Genomic DNA, 20,777 nt, shown 5'->3' with positions numbered 1-20,777 from the left:
TCTATCGTTTGTGTTAATAGCTCATAAGCCATATATATATATATATATATATATATATATATATATGTATATATATGTATACTTTCTTCTTCAATCGATGAATACTGACAGCTCATGTAGTCAGGAGGTAGAATGTAGATATAACTAGATAGACATTAGACAATTATGATGCCACTATCTATTTTAAAAGTTACTCTGTAGATTTTTCTAATTTGAGGATTCTATTTTTATTGCATAAAATTAACTAAACTTATCGTCGAGAAATTGTAGTTATTTAGGATAGCTTGACTTCAACGTCAAAAATCTCGACTATACTTTGTGTAAACTTAATGGCACCATGACTGCTAGAGGTAATATAAAAAACTCTCGAATGCATTTTAAATTTCAAAATGAGTCGAATACCGACTACAAAGGGACAAAACCAACAGCCGAGCAATCATCAATTTTTGAAGTTTTGGTCTTAATGATTGTGCATCTTTGCAAAAAAGTGTTATTCTTTGATACAAATTTAAAAATTGCAATTTATTTAGGTGCACTTTTTTTACTTTCACTTATAGCAGACGTACTTACGTTTCCTAAAACATACTTTTCGAGAAGTGATAACATTTTTAATCAATATTTTGTGAAAATTGGCTGGTTTTGGACACTATTTTTGTCTGTGCCTTATGTTGTACTCACATCTTACACTATTTGTTGTGGCAAAAGAAAAGTAATTGTTACTTCTCATTTATCAAGATTATTAATTGCTACTATATCATGGTACATGTGGACAACAGTTTTTAATATAATAGAAACAAAATATGGCAGATGCAATTCCAACAAATTTGATAGCAAGGTAACTTGTTTGAAAAATGGACATTTCTGGAATGGCTTTGATATTTCTGGACACTGTTTTATATTGATATATTCCAGTCTAGTCTTGATTGAAGAAGCTAAAGCTATTAATGGTTGGGAAAGAATAAAAGATTATATAAGAGATGAAAATTATTCAAGAAGTCAAAATGATAAATCACCAAGTCAAAATCCATTGAGGAATATAAAACCTGATGATATGAATATTTTAAAGAATTCTTATGAAAAGTTTACACCATATGTCAGGGCACTTCTCATGGCAATTGCTTGTCTTCAGCTATTATGGGATGTAATGTTAGTTTCAACTATATTATATTATCATATTATGGTTGAGAAGTTTATAAGTGGAATTATAGCTATATTATCTTGGTTTGTGACATACAGATTATGGTATACAATTCCCAATATTATGCCTAACTTGCCAGGACAAGGTCTGTTCAAGTACAACAGTGATAAACCAGTGCAAACAAATATACCAACTCGAAAAAGATCTAGTTTAACAAATAGCAAACATTTTATGGGTATGCCTATTAATAAAATCCAAGAAAATAACACAACAGAAGATAGTAGATAAAATAAGGAACTTAAGGTTTAAGTGGTCCTTTTTGTATTGTTATGGGAAATAATAATTGTACAGTGGTTTTGTTGTAGCTTATATAGTTGAGATTGGTTATCTATGTGGTACATAAGTTTGAATTTATTTTATTCAGCAACAAATGATAGCACAATGTTGTTTCCATTTATTGTAAATAACTTGAAAATATTTATTTGTTGTTTGTAATTGATGTGACTTGTTACTGTAATAAACTTGTTTGTTTTATATATTGACACCTGGTTTTAAATAAATAATTTATTGAGTTTATTTAAACACTGAAATGTGACAATTTATATTTTTAGTTGCTTATCTACATGATATTTTATTTAAAAGAATCATACACTAAATATTTTACATGTTCAAAACAACTTATTAATCTTAAAGTAAATATAATACTGAAGTATAATTGAGATTAAGTTATTATGGAATAATTACATTATTACAAATGTAAGTACATTTGTGTGGTACTTCCTATACACAGCCTAAAATTTTCTTAATACTTCTTCATTTAATGTATAAGTTTTTTAAAGAAATAGGCCAGTACAAGAACCATTCCTACTGAAATAGCACCTGCCGCCCCAATATATGCGGGAGGTTGTGAAGTAACTATCATTTTAATATGTACAGGCAGACCTGGTATTGTCTTTTTAAATGATTCTCGCTCCTTTACACGTTCATAATATTGTTCAATATGAGGACGTTTTCCTCTGGTCCAGAATCTCTCTTCCAGCCCTAATTCCCAGAGACGTTGAAGTAACACAGCTAAATTGATATCAGCAATACTAAATTGCTCACAGCACAGCCAACTGTCTGTAAATTAAATGGAGTATCAATTCAAAGTGAATGAATATGTTTTTTATTTATTCAGTTTGAAGTAATAAGCATGTACAATGACCAGAAGCAACTTGTTTAATTATAACTTTAATTTCATTGTAAGTATGTCTGTTTGATGATATTCATGATAACCCTTTACCTTGATACTGTCTTGTTAATTGTTCTTCAACATGTGATAAAACATCATCTACAACATTTAATACTTTCAAATATTCTTCTTCATTTGTAATAATTTCATGCTTTCTATCTTGTATTTCTGCTTTATAAAGTAAAACATTTTCAGCTTTTGGATTTGCCTTTGCTAATTTTCGCAAATTTTTTGAGTTACATAAATCTCCATCTAAAAGAATAATTAGTTCATCATTGCTCCTTACTAATATTATTATTAGTCATAAAATTTAATTTAAATACATTACTTTTAAGTACTTCTCGGACAGGTAATATAAATGGCATTTTTGGTGTTCCACACAAGTGAGGGTGAAAGAATGAACCAACAGTGATAAGACCTGCAGGTAAAGCCTCTATCATTTCTCGAAACATGTTGACATTTTTCATTACTTTGTTGTCTGCCGAAACATTAATTAATGGGGGAGTTTCTGTAAATTTTATATTATAATTTAAATATAGAAATATAATAAGTGCTTATGAATCATTATTTAAATAATAAACCTTGGTTTAAGTAAAATTCCAAGTAATCCAAAATTCTAGTTGAATCTGGTATTATAGCATTATTAACTTTTAACACAGGAATTTCCCCTCTAGGATTTATTTCGAGAAACCATGAAGAATATTGCTCCCCTTTCGTTATATCGATTAACAGAGGCTCAAACTCTATATTTTTTTCATAAAGTGCCATTAAAACCTTGAAAAAAAAGAATATAATTTTTAATAAAAATAGTTTCTTAAATATATTTAGATTTTTCAACTATTTCTATTTTAACATACCTTTTGCGAATAGAAGCTATAGTAGCTACAATATAGAAAAATGTTTGTTTTAAATCCATTACTTATCGGAGTATTATTTGTTTTAGGATTCTGTAACTTTTCCAAATATTTTTGTACATAATGCATTTCTTATAAAAGAATAAAACCAAAACAAAGCACTTCTATTTACTACTGTGAGATATGTATTAAAATTTATATTTAATTAATATCACTAAATGAAAACTTCTGAAAAGTGTTTGCGATTTTCGCAAAAAAATTTAAACTTAACTTAAAAATACAGTCTACCAACTTTTCCAAATTAAAATCAGGTGATAATAATCTTGTCATTTGGGTTTCCGCATCCTCTAAAAAATTCCATATAACATTTCCTGGTATGTGATCTGTGTATTTTTATATTTATTTAGTATTATTATTTCAGATTATAGCACATTATTATGTTAATAAAAATACCAAATATATTAGGTTTATTGTTCCCACAGTAATTTTCCTTCCTATTTTAAGAAAAATGTCAACATCGCAGGAATACTAGGAAGTATTCTGTAGAAATAAGCTCAACTAGTAAAAAAAAACTTTTATTTCATAATTGTAAATTATTTTGCTCACAACATAATTGAGAATATCAAATAGCAATAGATTACGATTTGAGGATTAGAGACTAAAGACAAAGTCAATGACTAAATAGTAAATACTAACTCATTTGGTCTGTGATCCGACGCTATCGTAGCCTGTGCTTCTCACTTCTGACATAAATTAACGTAAATTTTATTATTGACTTAAATAAATATTAAAGAATTGTTAATTTCGGTTCTAGTTATTATAATTTTATGGGGTATTTGGAAACAATATTTTTGTAATTTTACAATTGTTTTATACAATGTTTAAGCAAACCTATATATAAAAAGAAATATTGGTAAGACGCAGTGTATTTCTATAATGGAGTCTTCTAATAACACCGATGCAGTCAATCTCGGATTAGGAGAAGTTGAAGCTGAAATCGGTGAAGAATTAAAACAATTGGAAGAAGTAATGAAAGATGCGTACGATACACGAAGTGAGGTTTCAAGTTCATCCTCGAGTGACTCGAGCAGTCCAAGTATTAGTAGTGTAAGCACAAAATCAAAAGAACGCCGTAGTAACAGAAAACGTGCTAAGTCCAGTAGTCATTCTCCTGCTGAAGCCAAACGTCGTCGCACATCAGGAGCCGCTAAGATAAAAACATATGACTATATGACGAAATTAAATTATTTGTTTAGGGACACCAGGTTTTTCTTGATTAAATCAAACAATGCAGAGAACATAACTTTGTCAAAAGCCAAAGGGGTTTGGTCAACCTTACCCCAGAATGAAGCAAACTTAAATCAAGCCTATAGGGAATCAAGAAATGTTCTTTTAATATTTTCAGTTAAAGAGAGTGGTAAATTTGCTGGTTTTGCTAGGCTGGGTAGTGAGTCTCGCAGAGATGTCCCCGCAGTTTCTTGGGTGCTACCTCCTGGTTTATCAGCCAAAGTGTTGGATGGGGTGTTTAAAGTTGATTGGATATGTCGAAAAGAATTACCTTTCAGCAGTACACTTCATTTATACAACCCTTGGAATGAAGGAAAACCAGTGAAAATAGGCCGAGATGGACAGGAAATTGAACCAAAGGTTGCTGAAGAACTATGTAGATTATTCCCTGAAGATGAAGGTATAGAAATGACTCCAATTCTGAGAAAATCAAAGGAATCCTCTAAAAAAGGATACCTCAAGAGTGGTACATATAGGACATATAGAGCACCTTTGTCCTCTCGGGGTGGTCAATTTAGAAGCAGGATTATGAGTACTTCTAGACAAAGGCGTAAAGTTTTTTCTTCACCTAGAAGTCGTTTGGGGTCATATAAAAGAAGATCACCTTCTCCTTACTTGAGGGATAGACTCCCGTCATGGTTTGTTCGAGGAAGAGATAGTTATGCCAGTAGTGGATCTGCTGCTGCAGAAGCATATGTAGCAGAGTATATGAGATCTATGCATCACCAGCTGCCTCCTTTACCTTATGTGGCTCCACCTGGTTTTAGTGCTGCTCTTCCACCATATGAAGGGCTTCCTCCTCCTCCCCCTCCTCCACCTCGTTACTATGATTTGGGAGAGTACCCACGTTCAGTGCTTGTTTATGATAAAAGGTCATATGAACGTTCAGTTGATGAATTTCTTTGGCGTACATCCGATCGTTCTCGAGGTAGAAGTCGTGATCGTGACTCACATAGATATAGAGATCGTCGATAGAGTTAATCCTACAATGTATGTTTACTTGAAATTAATAAATAAATGTGTTTGAACTTTGAACTTTATTCAGTAAAATGTATCAGTGTTGTGGTGAACTATTTTGAACTTAGTTTTGTTAAGTATGAACATTTTGGCTCATTGAAATTGTATGGGACTTTGACAGTGAATAAAGCACATAGTTAAAAATTTTAAGTCCTCAGTGATGAGACTTCACTGTGGATTGATATAATGGTGTTAAACTAGATAAAGTCAGTTAAGTAACTTTACGGCTGTGAATATCTGTGATAATCTACTTGTACACACATATATATTAGTGTGCAACTAAAGATATAAATATTTTGTAATGTATGCAGCAAACAATGTTATTTACCACATTTACTCATAATATCATTTGTAACCATCATGTATATTTTAATGTTTACAACCAAATAAGGCAAAGAAAATGACTATGTAGTTAAAATACTAAAGTACCTATAACTTCAACATTTATTTCCTAAACATTTGAAGTTGATTGATTTCAATGTCTAGAGAAGATAGTCTTTAAAAAATAATATTTTGAATGCACTCATCATAATATGCTCAGGTGCATGAAACACTTATAATTTATATTTTTATTATTGGCTAACAACAGCTACCAAATGGTATTTATACCTTAAAATCTAATTTATGTGATGATCCATAATTATTCTTAAGATCTAACTTCTTAAAGCGAGCTTGCGATAATGATACTTAATATGTTATTCAGTGTACAGGTATTCTGTTCACTAGGTACACTAGCCTTAAGACTACAAACTACAACTAGGGTATGTCCGGTATTTAAATTCTAAATCTATTGCTTTTATGCCATTTACAAATTTTGATAAATATCTAAAATTTTAACTTTCCACCACTCATGTTTATTCACATCAAATATTTAAAGTTTCGAAATTTCAAAATTATGTGTATGAATATAAATGACATACATTTCTACGTAATTAAATTGTTCTGAAGTAAATTAAACTACAGTAGATTTCGGGTATAAGGACGATGATGGGTCCACTCGAATCATATTCGTTATTTCCATTATCCGGACGTCTTTACAGGTAAAGGTAAATATCCACATACCTACACACCGACATACAGATACATACACTTTATAATTGAACCCTAAATTTAAAACGTATACGTAGGTAAGCGTAGCTACTTGGCCAATATCTATAAATAAAAGGTCTACGTTTGCTGACCATCTATGTGATTGTATACGAAAGATAAGAATATGTCCTTCGCGGCCGAGTCCGGTCGCAATATCGGCAGAATTTGTTACGAAATCATCCATTAAAAACAGTCGCTATACCTTCACGCGGATTCACATTAGGTCTCCACTGTATATACAGTTCAAGGGAGACTACTTACTAGACTTCATTTAACGTCGCTATAGCTAAATTGTAATAAATGGAATCCAATGAATTTAGACCATCGTTATATGGAGTATTATAAACTATGCTCTAACTATGTCTAAATGCTTTTTATATACAAGGGGTTAAGGCGCGGTCGGTAGCTAGTGTTTTCATAATGTGCCTAATCCCGTATCAATATCATCGCGCAATTCTCATTCATTCCCATAACAGGGCCGTAAAATGATCTTTGGTGGAGCTTATATAATGGTAGGCGTGGAACCTTGTAAACGCAGGCGCGGCGTTGCCCGTGAGATCTGAGGGGTGAGGGTGCGTCAGTCGGCCCTCAGCGACCGGAGGTGCTGTGCGCCGCGCCCCTCGACGCCAACGCGTGGCCCGGGGCGTGGCGCTTACGTAAACACGCGTGTTACTTTCGTTGCTGTAGCCACACCACTGTCCGTCCTAGAACGACCCCATGTCGGCCCGCCGCCTTATCAATTTATGTGGATAGCTCAAAGCACGCTGCCGCGCCACCGACGCTGCCATTGCCATCACCGTTTTCGGCGCTTATAGGTATTCTGCTGATTCTTTATTTTAATCTATTTTGTATAAATAACGCCTCTGATAAGTACCCGATGAACTGATATTACTTTAAGGGATTATAAGTGGTGTAGCACCTAGAATATGAGTTGTAATTTTTATTGACCATTAAAATCAATAAGTTATTGATAAATAAACAAAAACAAATAAATACGCGTGAAAAACAAAAAAAGTACACTATCAACTTTATAGCTGAGGATATAAATTTCCATTGCCAAAATTACTTAAATATCGATTTGAAAATGCGCAGATAAGATGTGCTAAAGGAGGATACTTTACTATATTTTAGTTTTTAGGTAGTCGTCTTCGATGTATTAGGTCTTTTTTATTGTACACTTAGTAGTAGTATTTATTTATTTAAGACTTTTATATACCTTAAATTTCCAAAAAATTACATAACAAATTACAACAAGTTAGTTTCGGTATTATGTGCTTAGTGAAGGGGACTACTCTCTTATTATTGTTGTTTTATGTCTTTGAAGTAAGTTCTTTTGGGTTTAGTGCCTCCTCGAGAACGTTGTATTAATGTAAAGTTACGTGTAAGCATTTAGCTAAAAATACATTTAAATTTATATTATTATTTTAATTTATACATTTACAAATAAATTTCATGCAAAATATTGTAATTACATACACATATTTATAAAATACGGGCCGGAGGTTTGCTCATATCAGCAAAATTAGTTATTAATTATTATGGTTTTATCACCATATTCCACATTACATCTTGAATCAATTAATTATAATAATAAAAAAATAAATCTTGAGCAGTTAACCTACTGCGTGATGCGATTACCGCGGGAACAACAAGCACAAATAGTATCAAAATGTTGAAATAAATGATATTTACAAATAATTACTTTATTTGTAAACAACAATTTGTTTATCTAAAATTTTCAAAAGAAATATATTGAAATCAATGTTGTCTTTATATCATTAGGTAAGTAGGTACTTGCCTATATATGTATAATGCATTCTCTTTTGTGATATCTGCGATAAATGGTATAATATCTACAGCATCAAAAATGAAGATGCAGGCGCGAGCTTCGCTGATGGCGCTGGCCGCGCTGGTAGCGTTGGTAGCTGTAAATGCGGAGCGCGGTGGTGGTATCAAAATCGGTAGCGGTACAATCGGCGGCGGGGGCAGAGAGGGTGCTCGCGGCAGCGGAGTCCGTCTTGGAGCACGTCCGCGGACCTCCCCTGCTCCCCAAATACCGCGACAACCCTCTGTGATCACCGCTGCCCTTGTGGTGCCCCACAAGGCTTTCGGCGCACGTGATTACACAAGGGCCGAGAAGGCAGCCTTATCAAAATTGCCGCGTAAATTAAAACTCTTCTCACAAGTGCGTCTGAATATAACGCTTTCTATGCAGGGCTTGACGCCTAGTCCTATGTGTAAGTTTTACTAAAGATTGTAATTAATTACGCTAGATTACTAATTTATGAATTTGCAAGATTTTAAAAAATTGAAATGTATCTATACATCTTTATAAGATTGCATGAAAAAGGAATGGTATAAATAGTATTCAAAACCCGATAAATGAATCCTAAACATCCTTAGGTAGATAACACGAAACGCACGTGCAGTGCATGCAAGACTGTTACGCCTAGCAATTTTATCTATCTAAATCTTCACTGTCTTCCTTGAATAGCACTCTTGAAGTGAGTTAAACATTATTGATGCTTTCAGCTATCTTGGACTCGCTATGTAAAGAATTTTTAGCAGTCAACGTGTCTGCTATACTATATCTTATGAATCATGAACAATACGGGCGGTCTACTGCCTCTGCACAATATTTTCTACAGCTGGCCGGATATCTTGGCATACCGGTAAAGCTTTTTATGACTTCCTATACTTCGCTTTCACATAGAAACAATTATGTACCAACTAGTAAAGCATTTTTTGGCATGCGTAAAATGTTTGTGCATAACATTTAGTTGGGTTTACGGTTTCTCATAGGTCATTGCGTGGAACGCTGATAACAGCGGGTTAGAGAAGCATGCCTCGCATGCATCCTTGAGATTGCAATTGGCCCCAACAATTGAACATCAAACTGCAGCAATGCTTTCTATTCTGGAGAGGTATAAATGGCATCAGTTCAGTGTGGTCACATCTGCTATAGCAGGGCATGATGATTTTATTCAAGCCGTTCGGGAAAGAGTTTCCTCGCTACAAGTAAGAGAAAGTTTTACGACATTTATATAACCTCAGTATTTATTTTTTGGTCCGTAGGCCCGAGGCAAATTGTAGGAATGTATATTTAAACGAAAGTATTTCTTTATATATTTATATTTTATGAAAGCAATACCTTTGTACATATAAATGATAAAGAAAGCCTGAACAAATATGAGCACGCCAGTTTGATCATATGATGACTGATCAACGAAAATATCTGACATTTTGAAATAAAAATGAGGATTTTTCAGGATCGTTTTAAATTCACAATACTAAACGCAGTTGTTGTAAAGAAACCAGCTGATCTCAACGAGTTGGTGACTAGTGAAGCAAGAGTTATGCTATTGTATGCTACGCGGGACGAGGCCGCTGATATTCTTTCTACTGCCGGAGATTTACACCTCACTGGAGAAAGTTACGTTTGGATCGTAACTCAAAGTGTCCTGGGCTCGATGCAACCGCCGAACAAATTTCCTGTAGGCATGTTGGGTTGGTAACTGCTGTCTTTATAGTCGTGAATACTAAGAAAAAATAATAGAAACATTGCTGTGTAGATGTCACACATAAGCTGCGTACTTGTCACTTGTAACATAAAACACTAATATTCATTAATTAAAATTAAATAATAAAATTTTGAAAAACAATCAGGCATCAGATCACGAAAGATTCGCGTACACCTAATATTGGGCAACCCACACAAATGTGTCGTTCGCGTAAATAGCTAAGTACGTAATCCAACAAAAGGTTATATCAGTAGGATAACATATACCTAACAAGAAAAACAAATAAATAAAAAATGATATATACAAACGGCAATGACAAAGAAAGTACTTTTACACTTTATATAATCTTGCAGGAGTGCATTTCGATACAACGAGCTCTTCCATCATATCAGAAATAGCAACAGCGGTAAAGGTATTTGCATATGGAGTGGAATCATATTTATCAGAAACTGAAAACTTGAGATATCCTTTGGGCACTAGACTATCCTGCGATAGTGCGGGTAGTGGTGAGGCAAGGTGGTCAACCGGTGAAAGATTCTATCGACATCTGCGTAACGTTAGTGTGGAAAGCGACTCAGGAAGACCGAGTATAGAGTTCACTTCCGATGGTGAATTGCGAGCCACCGAGCTGAAAATAATGAACTTACGGCCTACTATTGGAGATCAGGTAACTTAAGTTAACACTGATATTCGTTATATTAAGATATTAGTCTAATTTTTAGTCTTAATCATTTTAATGCAGTGAATTTATGTACCTACTTACATAAAATTATTATCTTACATATTACATATTATTTTGTCAGATTGATACCTAGGAGAAGCAGATTATTTAAAGAATGTTGTATCATGCCATATTTATAATAATCAAAATTAAGCACTCATCTATTTTAAAATAAATAATAAACATAGTCACATATCTTTATCAGCTCATATGGGAAGAAATCGGGACGTGGAACTCGTACCCTAAGGAACATTTAGCTATAAAGGACATAATTTGGCCTGGAGGTCTACATACACCACCGCAGGGAGTTCCAGAAAAGTTTCATATGAGAATTACTTTCCTAGAAGAACCTCCTTATATTAATTTAGCACCACCCGATCCTGTAAGTGGTCGTTGCTCTTTAGACCGAGGTGTCATTTGTCGTGTTGCACCTGAAGTTGAAATTGTTGGGTACGTTTTAGACATTTAACTAATCTGGCCATAAATACTGTTATATGAAAAGTTTTCCTTTTTTCAAATTTATGATTATTTTTAATTTGGAACACTATAATTTTAGAAATTTCTTTCGATTTTGCGCCATTTCACATATTTTTTCGTGTTCATTATCAAATTACAATATGGAATGGGGTGTTAAAATAAATAGGATTGCAGTGATCGCCTAGCACATAGTGGGTATTGTTAGAACTACAAAGGCTGTTAATGCTGTTAAAACCAGAATTCTTCGAAAACCCTTTAGGAAGCAAACAATCTTGTCGAACGAAATGAAGATCCAGCTAGGACTCTGTCGGGTATTATAAAACAACGCTTGAAACTTCGTGCTCATTGTCGATATACAGGACATGCCCTAAATGAATATTTACATTTAAAGATAGAGCATCGATCAAAACGCCTTTGTTGCGATACGCAGGTGAAAAGCACAGGAAATCCTCTTTACCGATGAAAAAAAAATCGCGATAGAAGAACACTACAATAAGCAAAATAAAAGATAAAGTGTACGCTCACACTTCTAAAGAAGGTGTTCAAGTGGTCGGAAAGGTACAGGATGGGCCACAGAGGCGTACGAATTTAAAAACGTTGAAACTATAGCGTTGAAACGGCGAATGGGAGCGCAGCGCGGGAGTTGGGAATCTGTAGCTCGGTTCTCGCCTCTCGGAAAATGCGTCACGATGGAGTACTTCACGGGTGAACAGCGTGCGTTCTGTGTAAAAAATTATTACAAAAATGCTGATTCTTGCGTTATTGTTCGACGTTTATTTCGCTCTCACTATGGATTGGATTGCATTTTTTTTTCAATTGAAAATCAATGAAACTTCTAATCTATTATAATTATGATTTGGAAATAAAGGCTACCGGTTCGACCCTCAATCAGAAACCTCAGAGATACTGACCAATGGTAGAGTGTTTTCGGAGCTTCAACAATATTATTTTTTCAGACGAAGCCTATTTTCATTTAAATGGGTACGTAAATAACCAAAATAGTCTTTATTGGGCCTCAGACAATCAACTTATCAAACAAACAAAACCCTTTGCATTCGCCGAATGTGACAGAATAGACCAGCGAGGGAATTACCATAGTCATGGTACGAAAATTATTTTTCCCGCAGCTGTCAGAATTTTATGGGTACAGTAGTCCGACCTGGTTTCAACAAGACGCCACATGCCATACATCAAACGAGAGTTTGGCAGTCGTAAAGGAAATGTTTTGCTGGAAAACTCTTTTTTCGCCGAGGTGACAATCTATGGCCACCTAGGAGTCCGGATTTAACCCCACCAGACTTTTTCCTGTGGGGATACATGAAAAATTAGAGTCTACAGCAATAATCCGACCACAATTTCCTAGTAGAAGGCCATCCGCAGAGAATTGGCCGCTATTCCGCGCGCCATGTGCGAACGAGTTTTCGGCAATTTGAAGTCAACATTCGAAGAGTGTTTGCAGCGCGATGGTGCACATCTAGATGATGTTATTTTAAAAAAGTTAATGTCCCAAATGTTAACATTAAATTAAAAATGAATTTGTTTCAGTATTACTTTTGGTTCTTTTTTTATAAATTTTTCAAAAATCGCAAAACTCCAAGGCCCACCTGTACAACGTGGTCAGCATCCTGCGTCAGTGATAGTTTGGTCGTGACTAAGGAGTCACAAAACTACATTTTTGTGAAAAAGGAGAGAACAATTTTCACACGCATCTGTATTAAAATACAGTCTTGGATCATGTTGTGAAACCTCTCACCAATACACTTTTTAAAAATATACCTGTGCACTTTCCAGCAGGATTCTACTCTTGCTCAAAAGGTACAAACTACCCAAGCCTGGCTCGTAACCAACGTTCCGGACTTCCGAAGACTGGCATTCATGTAGCCCAGTACTCAACACTATAGACTTCAAATTATGGTCTGTTTTAGAGAACATGGCCTGCTCTAAACGACACGGCGACATTGAGTCTCTTAAAAAATCTTTGGAGCAAGCAGTGGCGAATTTTCCTTTGGAAACAATGCGTAAATCTATAGATTCATGGCCAAACAGATGTATAAAATCCAAAAGTGGCCATTTCGAATATTTTTTTATTTTTTGCTGAGACATTAATTAATTTTAATAATATTACATTACTTCATTTTTAAAACATGCATTTTCATTTGTAGCAGAACTTATGGCTGGACTACCTAGTAATATATATTCCTTATATTACAGTAATAAATAAAGTGAAAGTCGGAAGTGGCAAAATCAGACAGATTTCAATGTTCATCCTCCTGACTACGATCCACAGCGCCTGATGATTCAATTTATTTTATTTCTTTAGAATTGAGGCTGGAGCCGCACACAGAAACAGTTCCTTATATCAATGCTGTAGTGGATTTTGTATTGATTTATTGCAACAACTGGCAGAACAGTTGGGGTTCACTTATGAACTCGTGCGGGTGGAAGATGGTCGATGGGGTACCTTCCAAGATGGAAAATGGAATGGTCTCATAGCGGAACTTGTTAATAAAAAGACGGATATGGTACGTCACTACATTTTAAATATCTAGATTATAATTAACTCTCAGCGGAGGCTTAGGAGGCGGAGGCCTAGGCGGAAACCGTTTCAGTGACATTGTTTTTATAGGTACTAACGTCTTTGGTAATAAATTCGGATAGAGAGGCCGTGGTAGACTTTAGCGTTCCCTTTATGGAAACTGGGATTGCTATAGTTGTGGCGAAGAGGACTGGAATCATTTCACCGACAGCTTTCCTAGAGCCGTTTGACACTGCGTCGTGGATGCTTGTAGGGGCAGTGGCGATACAGACAGCTACTTTCTGTATCTTTATATTCGAATGGCTGTCACCGAGCGGGCTTAACCGTTCGCCGGGTCAGATCAATGTGCAGAATCGGTTCTCGTTGTGTCGAACTTATTGGATTGTTTGGGCTGTACTGTTCCAAGTAAGTTATTTAATTACTTAGTGTTTTGTACGGGAATTTAAATATAACATTGAAATTATTTTAGTACATATAATATTTAGTTCTCTACAGCATGTGTAAATAGGATTTTTTATATTCGTATTAATTAATAATTATCTATATTTGAGCTGTATCAGAACTAATTTTCGACTTGGCTTTATATTAAAAGAGTAAATATGTAATCCAATTAAAAAGTTTATAATGAGGAAAGTTATATTATGTTATGTTCTTATAGGCTTCAGTACACGTGGACTCTCCGCGTGGTTTTACAGCTCGGTTTATGACGAACATGTGGGCAATGTTCGCGGTGGTATTCCTTGCCATATATACTGCGAATCTCGCTGCCTTTATGATAACAAGGGAAGAATTTCATGAATTGAGTGGCATCGATGACCCCAGGATCGTAAAGCCTAAGACGTATCAGCCACCACTGAAGTTCGGGACTGTACCTTGGTCCCACTCGGATGCGACATTGAAGAAATACTTTAGAGAGCCCCACTCTTATATGACCCCGTAAGTTTCTTGTACACTCTTACTAAGTTATGTAACAAATATTTCTTGCCACGCATCTTAGTTTGTACGGAAATTCTAATAAGTAGGTATTAACCATTATCAAGTATGTCACTTGTGTACTGTGTAACTCTTAAAAGTGAATCATTAGTTACTAGGATTAGTACAATTTAGATGCTAATTTATCATTAAACAATCTAATGACACCTTTCTTAATAATTTGTCTAACATTGATATTCAGAGTCGATAATCAATAATAGGTGTGTATGATATCCAAGTTCGCAATCGGAGGAAAAGGTCTTCCAGTGGCCGATTTTTAAATTAATCTTTTAGATTCGACTTTAAGTATGGCTATAAATAATATTTATTTATTAGGTTCTATGAAATATTTTCTATATCCAAAATGGAAACTTTTAGATACAATCGAAGCACTGTTAGTGCTGGAGTGACAAGCATATTAACTGGAGACCTGGATGCTTTTATCTACGATGGAACCGTTTTGGATTACTTAGTATCGCAGGTAAAACAACGTCATTCTTATACACCCATGTATTTACTTTAAGTGGTTAAAATATTTATAAGGCACACTAATATCCCATTCTTCCTTCTATGGCCTTATCGTACGCTTTCACCGCATCTTCAGAGCTCGTAATGCGAAGACCTCGAATTTTATCTTTAGTTCTTGGGAATAAATGAAAGTCGCAGGGCGCCAGGACAGGACTGTATGGCGGATGACTCATTATCTCGACACCTGCCATTTTCAAATAGTCCGTTTAGCAGAATGCACTGAGGCATTGTTGTGGTGAAGGAGGATCCTGCTTCGAGGGCGCTGCTGTCGAATTTTTTCCAATACGACAGGCAAACAGCGATTGACATACCAGTCTGCAGTAACTGTCATTCCATCTTCTAGCACAACTGTAATCGGTGAAAGAAAACGTCGTGAGGAAACCGACTTGCCTTAGACACAAAACGCTGCTCACCTACTTGCCGATTCGATTAACAAAATGATCATGATAAAGATATCATGATTATTTTGTTAATCGAATAGATCATTTCATCAAGAAATCTGAGGCTCAGTCTTAAAAAGGTTGTAGCGCCATTGATTTATTTTTCAACACCTGTGACGATATCAAATAAAGCATTTGAGACACCTAAGTTCACTTATCTAACATTTGCCGACACCAGTCCATGCGAAGGTGTTTCTGGTCGTCGGTTACAGTATGGAGAATCCATGTGGTTCAAAGCTGACGCCTAAATGTTCGTGTTATATTTTTTAAACTTGACTCATATCAATGCCTCTACTACTACTCTCTTATCTTCCTTTATCATGCGTCGCACACTGATGTAATCTTCAGTAGTCGCTGGTAAGGACGTCCCGCACGCGGATCATCATTGAGATTGCTACGTCTACGCTTAAATTCGTTAAACCAATTGTAAATAATAGCACGAGATGGGGCTTCATTAAGAAATGCTAATCGAAGCCTATCATACCTTTGTTGTTGAGTAAGCCCACAACGAAAGTCATAAAAAATCATTGACCGAAAAATTTCTCGCGTTAGGTTAATTTTCACGTGTAAGAAGAGTTTATATGAGTAGTCCCTGCGATTTTTATAACAGATTTTAACAGACTATATAACTGGTCTGGCCATTAATACTGTACGATAAACTTTTTAATTTGGAACACGGATATTATTAAAATACATTATGGAATGGGGTTTTGAAGAAAATAGGATTGCAGTGATCGGCTTGTACAAGGCGGGTATGGAGCCGCCGGTAAAATTCCTGACACTTCAAAAGCTTGGTATCAGCCGTATGTTCTATCTATCAACTATCAAAAGATACAACAAAACTTCGTCTGTCGAAAACCAGAAAATATCGGGGCAGCCGCGTGCTGTTAATGCTGTTAAAGCCAAAATTCTTGAAAACCCCATTAGGAAGTAAAAAATCTTATCGCGAGAAATGAAGATTCCCGCTAGGACTCTGTCGCGTATTATAGAACAAGACCTCAAGCTCGGTGCTTCTATTCGATATACAGGACATGCCCTAAATCAATATTTATAATTATAAAGAGTCGATCGATCAAAGCGACTTCTGACGTGGTACGCAGGGGAAAATCACAGAAATGTCCTCTTTACCGATGAAAAAAATATATATTATAGGATGAAGATTGTCGACTGCTGACTGTGGGCGCTTGGTACGCGATGTCCGGATACGGTCTGGCGTTCACGCGTAATTCAAAATATCTCGGAATGTTCAACAAACGACTTCTCGACTTGCGAGCAAATGGCGATTTAGAACGTTTAAGAAGGTAAATAAAACATATTTATATAAAAACATGTATAAATAGGCCACATTCCCGCACCAAGTAGGTACCTCAATAAATAGAAAATCGAGTCTTCATTACAAGTTGAAATAAATATAGTGCTTTTTGTAAGGAAACATCATTACTGTAAGCAAATATTCCCTGAACTTTCTTTCTTTTTTTATTCTTATTTAAGTATTATTAGGGTTGATATATTATTTTCGGGGGAAAGTCACGCAAAGCTAGTATAATAAGCATATTACTGCGCGTAAGGTATGCTGTGAATTGGAGGTTAGTACGATATAATTAAAATTTTATTCAGATACTGGATGACAGGCACCTGTAAGCCCAACAAACAGGAGCACAAATCTTCAGATCCTTTGGCGTTAGAGCAGTTTTTGTCTGCGTTCCTCTTGCTAATGGCAGGCATACTTCTCGCCGCCGCTATATTGTTCTGTGAACATTTGTATTTCCGCTACGCGCGGGAACACATCGTTAAGTCCGATTTACATCCTTGTTGTACACTCGTGTCTATCTCTATGGGTAAGTAATATGAAAATTTACATTTTTTTAATTGATGAATGTCTAATTATTAAAAGCAGTAACTACAAAATCAATTAAACTTTTTTTGTAAATCGTAATACATGAAACTTATCATCTAATAATAAAATATCCATAAAATCTTGCCTATGCCGGCGAAACTTTAATACTATGTGGATTGTGAAACTTAAAACCAAAATTAAGCTTAGACAGAAGGTCGAAAGTCGAATAAGAAATATTTATTACGTGTATTTTCACTTTTCGTGAAACTCAATCTTATATTTTTATTACTTTTTAAAAACCCTAGGTCAATCCCTTTCAATGCAAAATGCAGTAATGGAGACAACGACAGATCAAGGCTTTAGGTTTGGCAAGCGACCCCATTGCCGATCTGCCGTGTGTGCTGCTCAGGTACCTACAAGTTTTCATTTTTCCTTGTCTTTATTTTCTACTAATTTAGCAGTTGTTAACTTAGACTAAGATATGTTCATTCCTATGATTTTCATTATTATGAATTCAAATCAATAGCACAAACAATACGAAAATCATGAGTAGTGCTCGGTGGGCGTGTTTGGAACTAAACGGAAAAACGAGCATACTAATAGCCTACGATTAGATTCAGTGTAAAGTATACAAATTGCATGAAAAATCTAAGAGTTATATCTCGACGGATACTATATTACATATATTATACTTATATAAGTATAATATACTGCCTGAACGAACGATTATTGGATCCCGCCTCATTTAAGCACTGATAGGACTTGATTTGTTTTAGAATTATTTCATTGACTATAAAATAATGAAAACTGCTGTTAAATATAACGGATTTATTTGGATGAGCAGATATGGCGCGCCCAACACGAACGCGACGCGGCGGTGGCTCGAGCGCGACAATTGGCTGTGGTGCTCGCGGCTCACGGGCTGCAGCCTCCGCCGCGACGCCTTGCCTCCGCAGCGGCGCTGCACGCACACGCGCACGACGCCACGCGCCCGCGTACGCTGCACGTGCCCGCCGACATACTGCCCGACCTAGATCGTCCGCTTTCTTGCGACGACCTGCGCGCTAGGTACAAACTGATACTTTACAAACTATACTTATTTATATTATAGATTGAGTACATACTTGTAACCAATAACAATGCAGAGTTAAAAAGATATTACTTAGTCCTGCTATGATGAAATCAATTTGATCTACTATGCGCACATTTTTTTGTCTCATCGAGGCTTTTTTGCAGAGAGCGGACGCGGGTAGAAATGGAAACAGTGCTGTGAGGCGCATATAGCGCCACCTTTTTTCAATTCCTGAAGGCTGTTCTTACACCAAGTTATACAAAACAAAATTAGTTATACTTTATGTTAAAAATAAGGTCAGATAAAAAAGCGTTGTAATTATTAAATAAAATATTCCAATTATTAAAACCGAGAGGCGGATGTAGATAGCGAAGCGTTGTTGTGGGACGCGCGCGCGACGCGGGCTGGGCGTCGGACGTGCGTCCTCGTGTTGTCTACTACAATAAAATATATTTTTTGGACAATATTTTTTTCTTTTTATTTTCCCTTACATTAGTCTAATTGTCTTTCTAGGCATAACAATAGATAGTAAACTCCAGTGGGGCCCACACATAGAGACTCTTTCGAATAGGCTGAGCTCTGCAACATATGCAGTAAAGAAAATCCGACAGTTTACTGATAAGGATACGGCTAAAATTGTGTATCATAGCTAATTTCACAGCTTTATGTCGTACGGTATTCTACTGTTGGGTGCTGCTGTAGAGGTTCAATCCATATTTGTGCTGCAGATGCGGGCTGTTCGGGGTAATTGCTGTGTTTCTCCGAGGGAGTCGGTACGAAATATGTTTAAGGAATTAGATATTATGACACTATCTGGTCCATATATTCTTGAGGCCTTGTTGTATATACATAAAATATAAACGATTTTAAAACAAATGGTGACTTTCACTAGTATAATACGCGAAATAGAACTAATTTGAGTATACGACCAACCAGGCTCCAGAAGATAAACCACTCCTTATATGGAAATTGTATTCGTTTATACAACAAACTCCCAAGGGAAATTAGAGAATTATCACTAAATAAATTCAAAGCTCTCGTTATACGTAAATTAATCAATAAAGCTTTTTATAATTTGACGAATACTTAAATGATCCTAATCCATGGGATTGATGTGCTCCAGTTCAAACAATTTGTATGACTCAATACTTGGCGATTAAAAAGAGTGGCGGAAAGTTTCTTGCCATTTCTTCTTACCCGCTCTACGCCCCTGACTTGCGAACTGGTAGTAAATGTAAATTTACAATTAATTTAACTTCTTGACGTTCATAAGTGTACTTGTTTACCTATATGAATAAAGATATTTTGAGTTTGAGTTTGAGTCATGAGTATTGACTCAAACGCTTAATGTGTTAGCCATACAAACAAGTAAAAATATAATTCTTATTAAAAATGGGTATCCCTTAATTGAATCGTAAATGAAGGGTAAAACAATAATTCAAATATTATACTATTATTTGAAGCAAGAGATTAAAATGAACAAATCAAACACTGATTATTCTGTCTGTATTATTGCTAATTTCCTAATAATGTTCTATATTTGGCAGACCAAGATTTTTTTTATGGCCCGCACGGTTTGTGCATTGTGGCCCAGGGTAAAAACAGGGAAACGGGTAAAAAAATATAATTATCAAAGGGAAAGGAATTTAAGAATGGAAATTAAATCTAAAAAATAATAGATCAATTCTTATAGAGCTACATAAAAAAGAGAGAGTGTAAGACAAGATATTTACATAAATTTACTTTCATATTGTCTAAATTTTTATATCATTACTTAAGATAAAAGCTGCTAAAAGTTTATATACATGTGGGTCTAATGTTGCAAGTAAACAGGATATGGATGAAGGGAAAGGAATTTGAAGGGAAATGAGACCTTCGAGAAGAGCCGACCGGTCACGTCGAGAACAAACAAACATGATGTGGTTCAAATCAGCTTCTTTATATCCGCATTCGCACGTAGGGCTGTCTATAATATTTAGCTTAGCAAGATGAGCTGGGGTGCAGACGTGTCCCAGTCGCATACGAGTCAATATTGTTCTAACTCTTTTGCCGAATCT

General features: G+C 35.4%; 4 protein-coding genes across 7 annotated transcripts; 3 read left to right on the top strand and 1 right to left on the bottom strand.

The window, feature by feature from the left end:
• The first annotated feature begins 127 nt into the window (after positions 1 to 127).
• LOC123708679 (acyl-coenzyme A diphosphatase FITM2) lies at positions 128 to 1,680 on the top strand. Its single transcript, XM_045659504.1, has one exon. It carries the CDS (start codon positions 338 to 340, stop codon positions 1,424 to 1,426), a length of 1,089 nt encoding a protein of 362 aa, XP_045515460.1. The 5' UTR covers positions 128 to 337; the 3' UTR covers positions 1,427 to 1,680.
• Positions 1,681 to 1,717: 37 nt separating this feature from the next.
• On the bottom strand, positions 1,718 to 3,485 carry LOC123708680 (ganglioside-induced differentiation-associated protein 1). Its single transcript, XM_045659505.1, has 5 exons — positions 3,227 to 3,485; positions 2,951 to 3,143; positions 2,698 to 2,877; positions 2,421 to 2,621; positions 1,718 to 2,257 (listed from the first exon to the last, which is right to left on the bottom strand). Exons 1-5 carry the CDS (start codon positions 3,350 to 3,352, stop codon positions 1,956 to 1,958), a joined length of 1,002 nt encoding a protein of 333 aa, XP_045515461.1. The 5' UTR covers positions 3,353 to 3,485; the 3' UTR covers positions 1,718 to 1,955.
• A 455-nt stretch (positions 3,486 to 3,940) lies between these two features.
• LOC123708196 (YTH domain-containing protein 1) lies at positions 3,941 to 5,545 on the top strand. Its single transcript, XM_045658767.1, has one exon. The coding sequence runs from the start codon at positions 4,160 to 4,162 to the stop codon at positions 5,483 to 5,485; it is 1,326 nt and encodes a 441-aa protein (XP_045514723.1). The 5' UTR covers positions 3,941 to 4,159; the 3' UTR covers positions 5,486 to 5,545.
• Positions 5,546 to 5,663: 118 nt separating this feature from the next.
• On the top strand, positions 5,664 to 19,186 carry LOC123708195 (glutamate receptor ionotropic, NMDA 2B). Of its 4 annotated transcripts, none has more exons than XM_045658764.1 (16): positions 5,664 to 7,431; positions 8,476 to 8,853; positions 9,149 to 9,288; positions 9,419 to 9,634; positions 9,886 to 10,123; positions 10,491 to 10,804; positions 11,064 to 11,308; positions 13,656 to 13,857; positions 13,962 to 14,276; positions 14,530 to 14,807; positions 15,222 to 15,324; positions 16,964 to 17,112; positions 17,429 to 17,649; positions 17,954 to 18,057; positions 18,493 to 18,716; positions 18,885 to 19,186. In XM_045658764.1, exons 2-16 carry the CDS (start codon positions 8,484 to 8,486, stop codon positions 18,919 to 18,921), a joined length of 3,156 nt encoding a protein of 1,051 aa, XP_045514720.1. In that variant the 5' UTR covers positions 5,664 to 7,431; positions 8,476 to 8,483; the 3' UTR covers positions 18,922 to 19,186. The 4 variants fall into 4 exon arrangements, with proteins under 4 accessions (XP_045514720.1, XP_045514721.1, XP_045514719.1 ...); XM_045658765.1 differs by lacking the exon at positions 5,664 to 7,431 and adding an exon at positions 8,272 to 8,398; XM_045658763.1 differs by lacking the exon at positions 5,664 to 7,431 and having other exon boundaries at positions 8,416 to 8,853.
• Positions 19,187 to 20,777: the final 1,591 nt, after the last annotated feature.

Source organism: Pieris brassicae, chromosome 4 (assembly GCF_905147105.1).
Source record: "Pieris brassicae chromosome 4, ilPieBrab1.1, whole genome shotgun sequence".
In the NCBI taxonomy this organism is placed as follows: domain Eukaryota; kingdom Metazoa; phylum Arthropoda; class Insecta; order Lepidoptera; family Pieridae; genus Pieris; species Pieris brassicae.
Note: the sequence above shows the minus strand (reverse complement) of the source record. Positions and strands in the feature narration are given on the sequence as shown.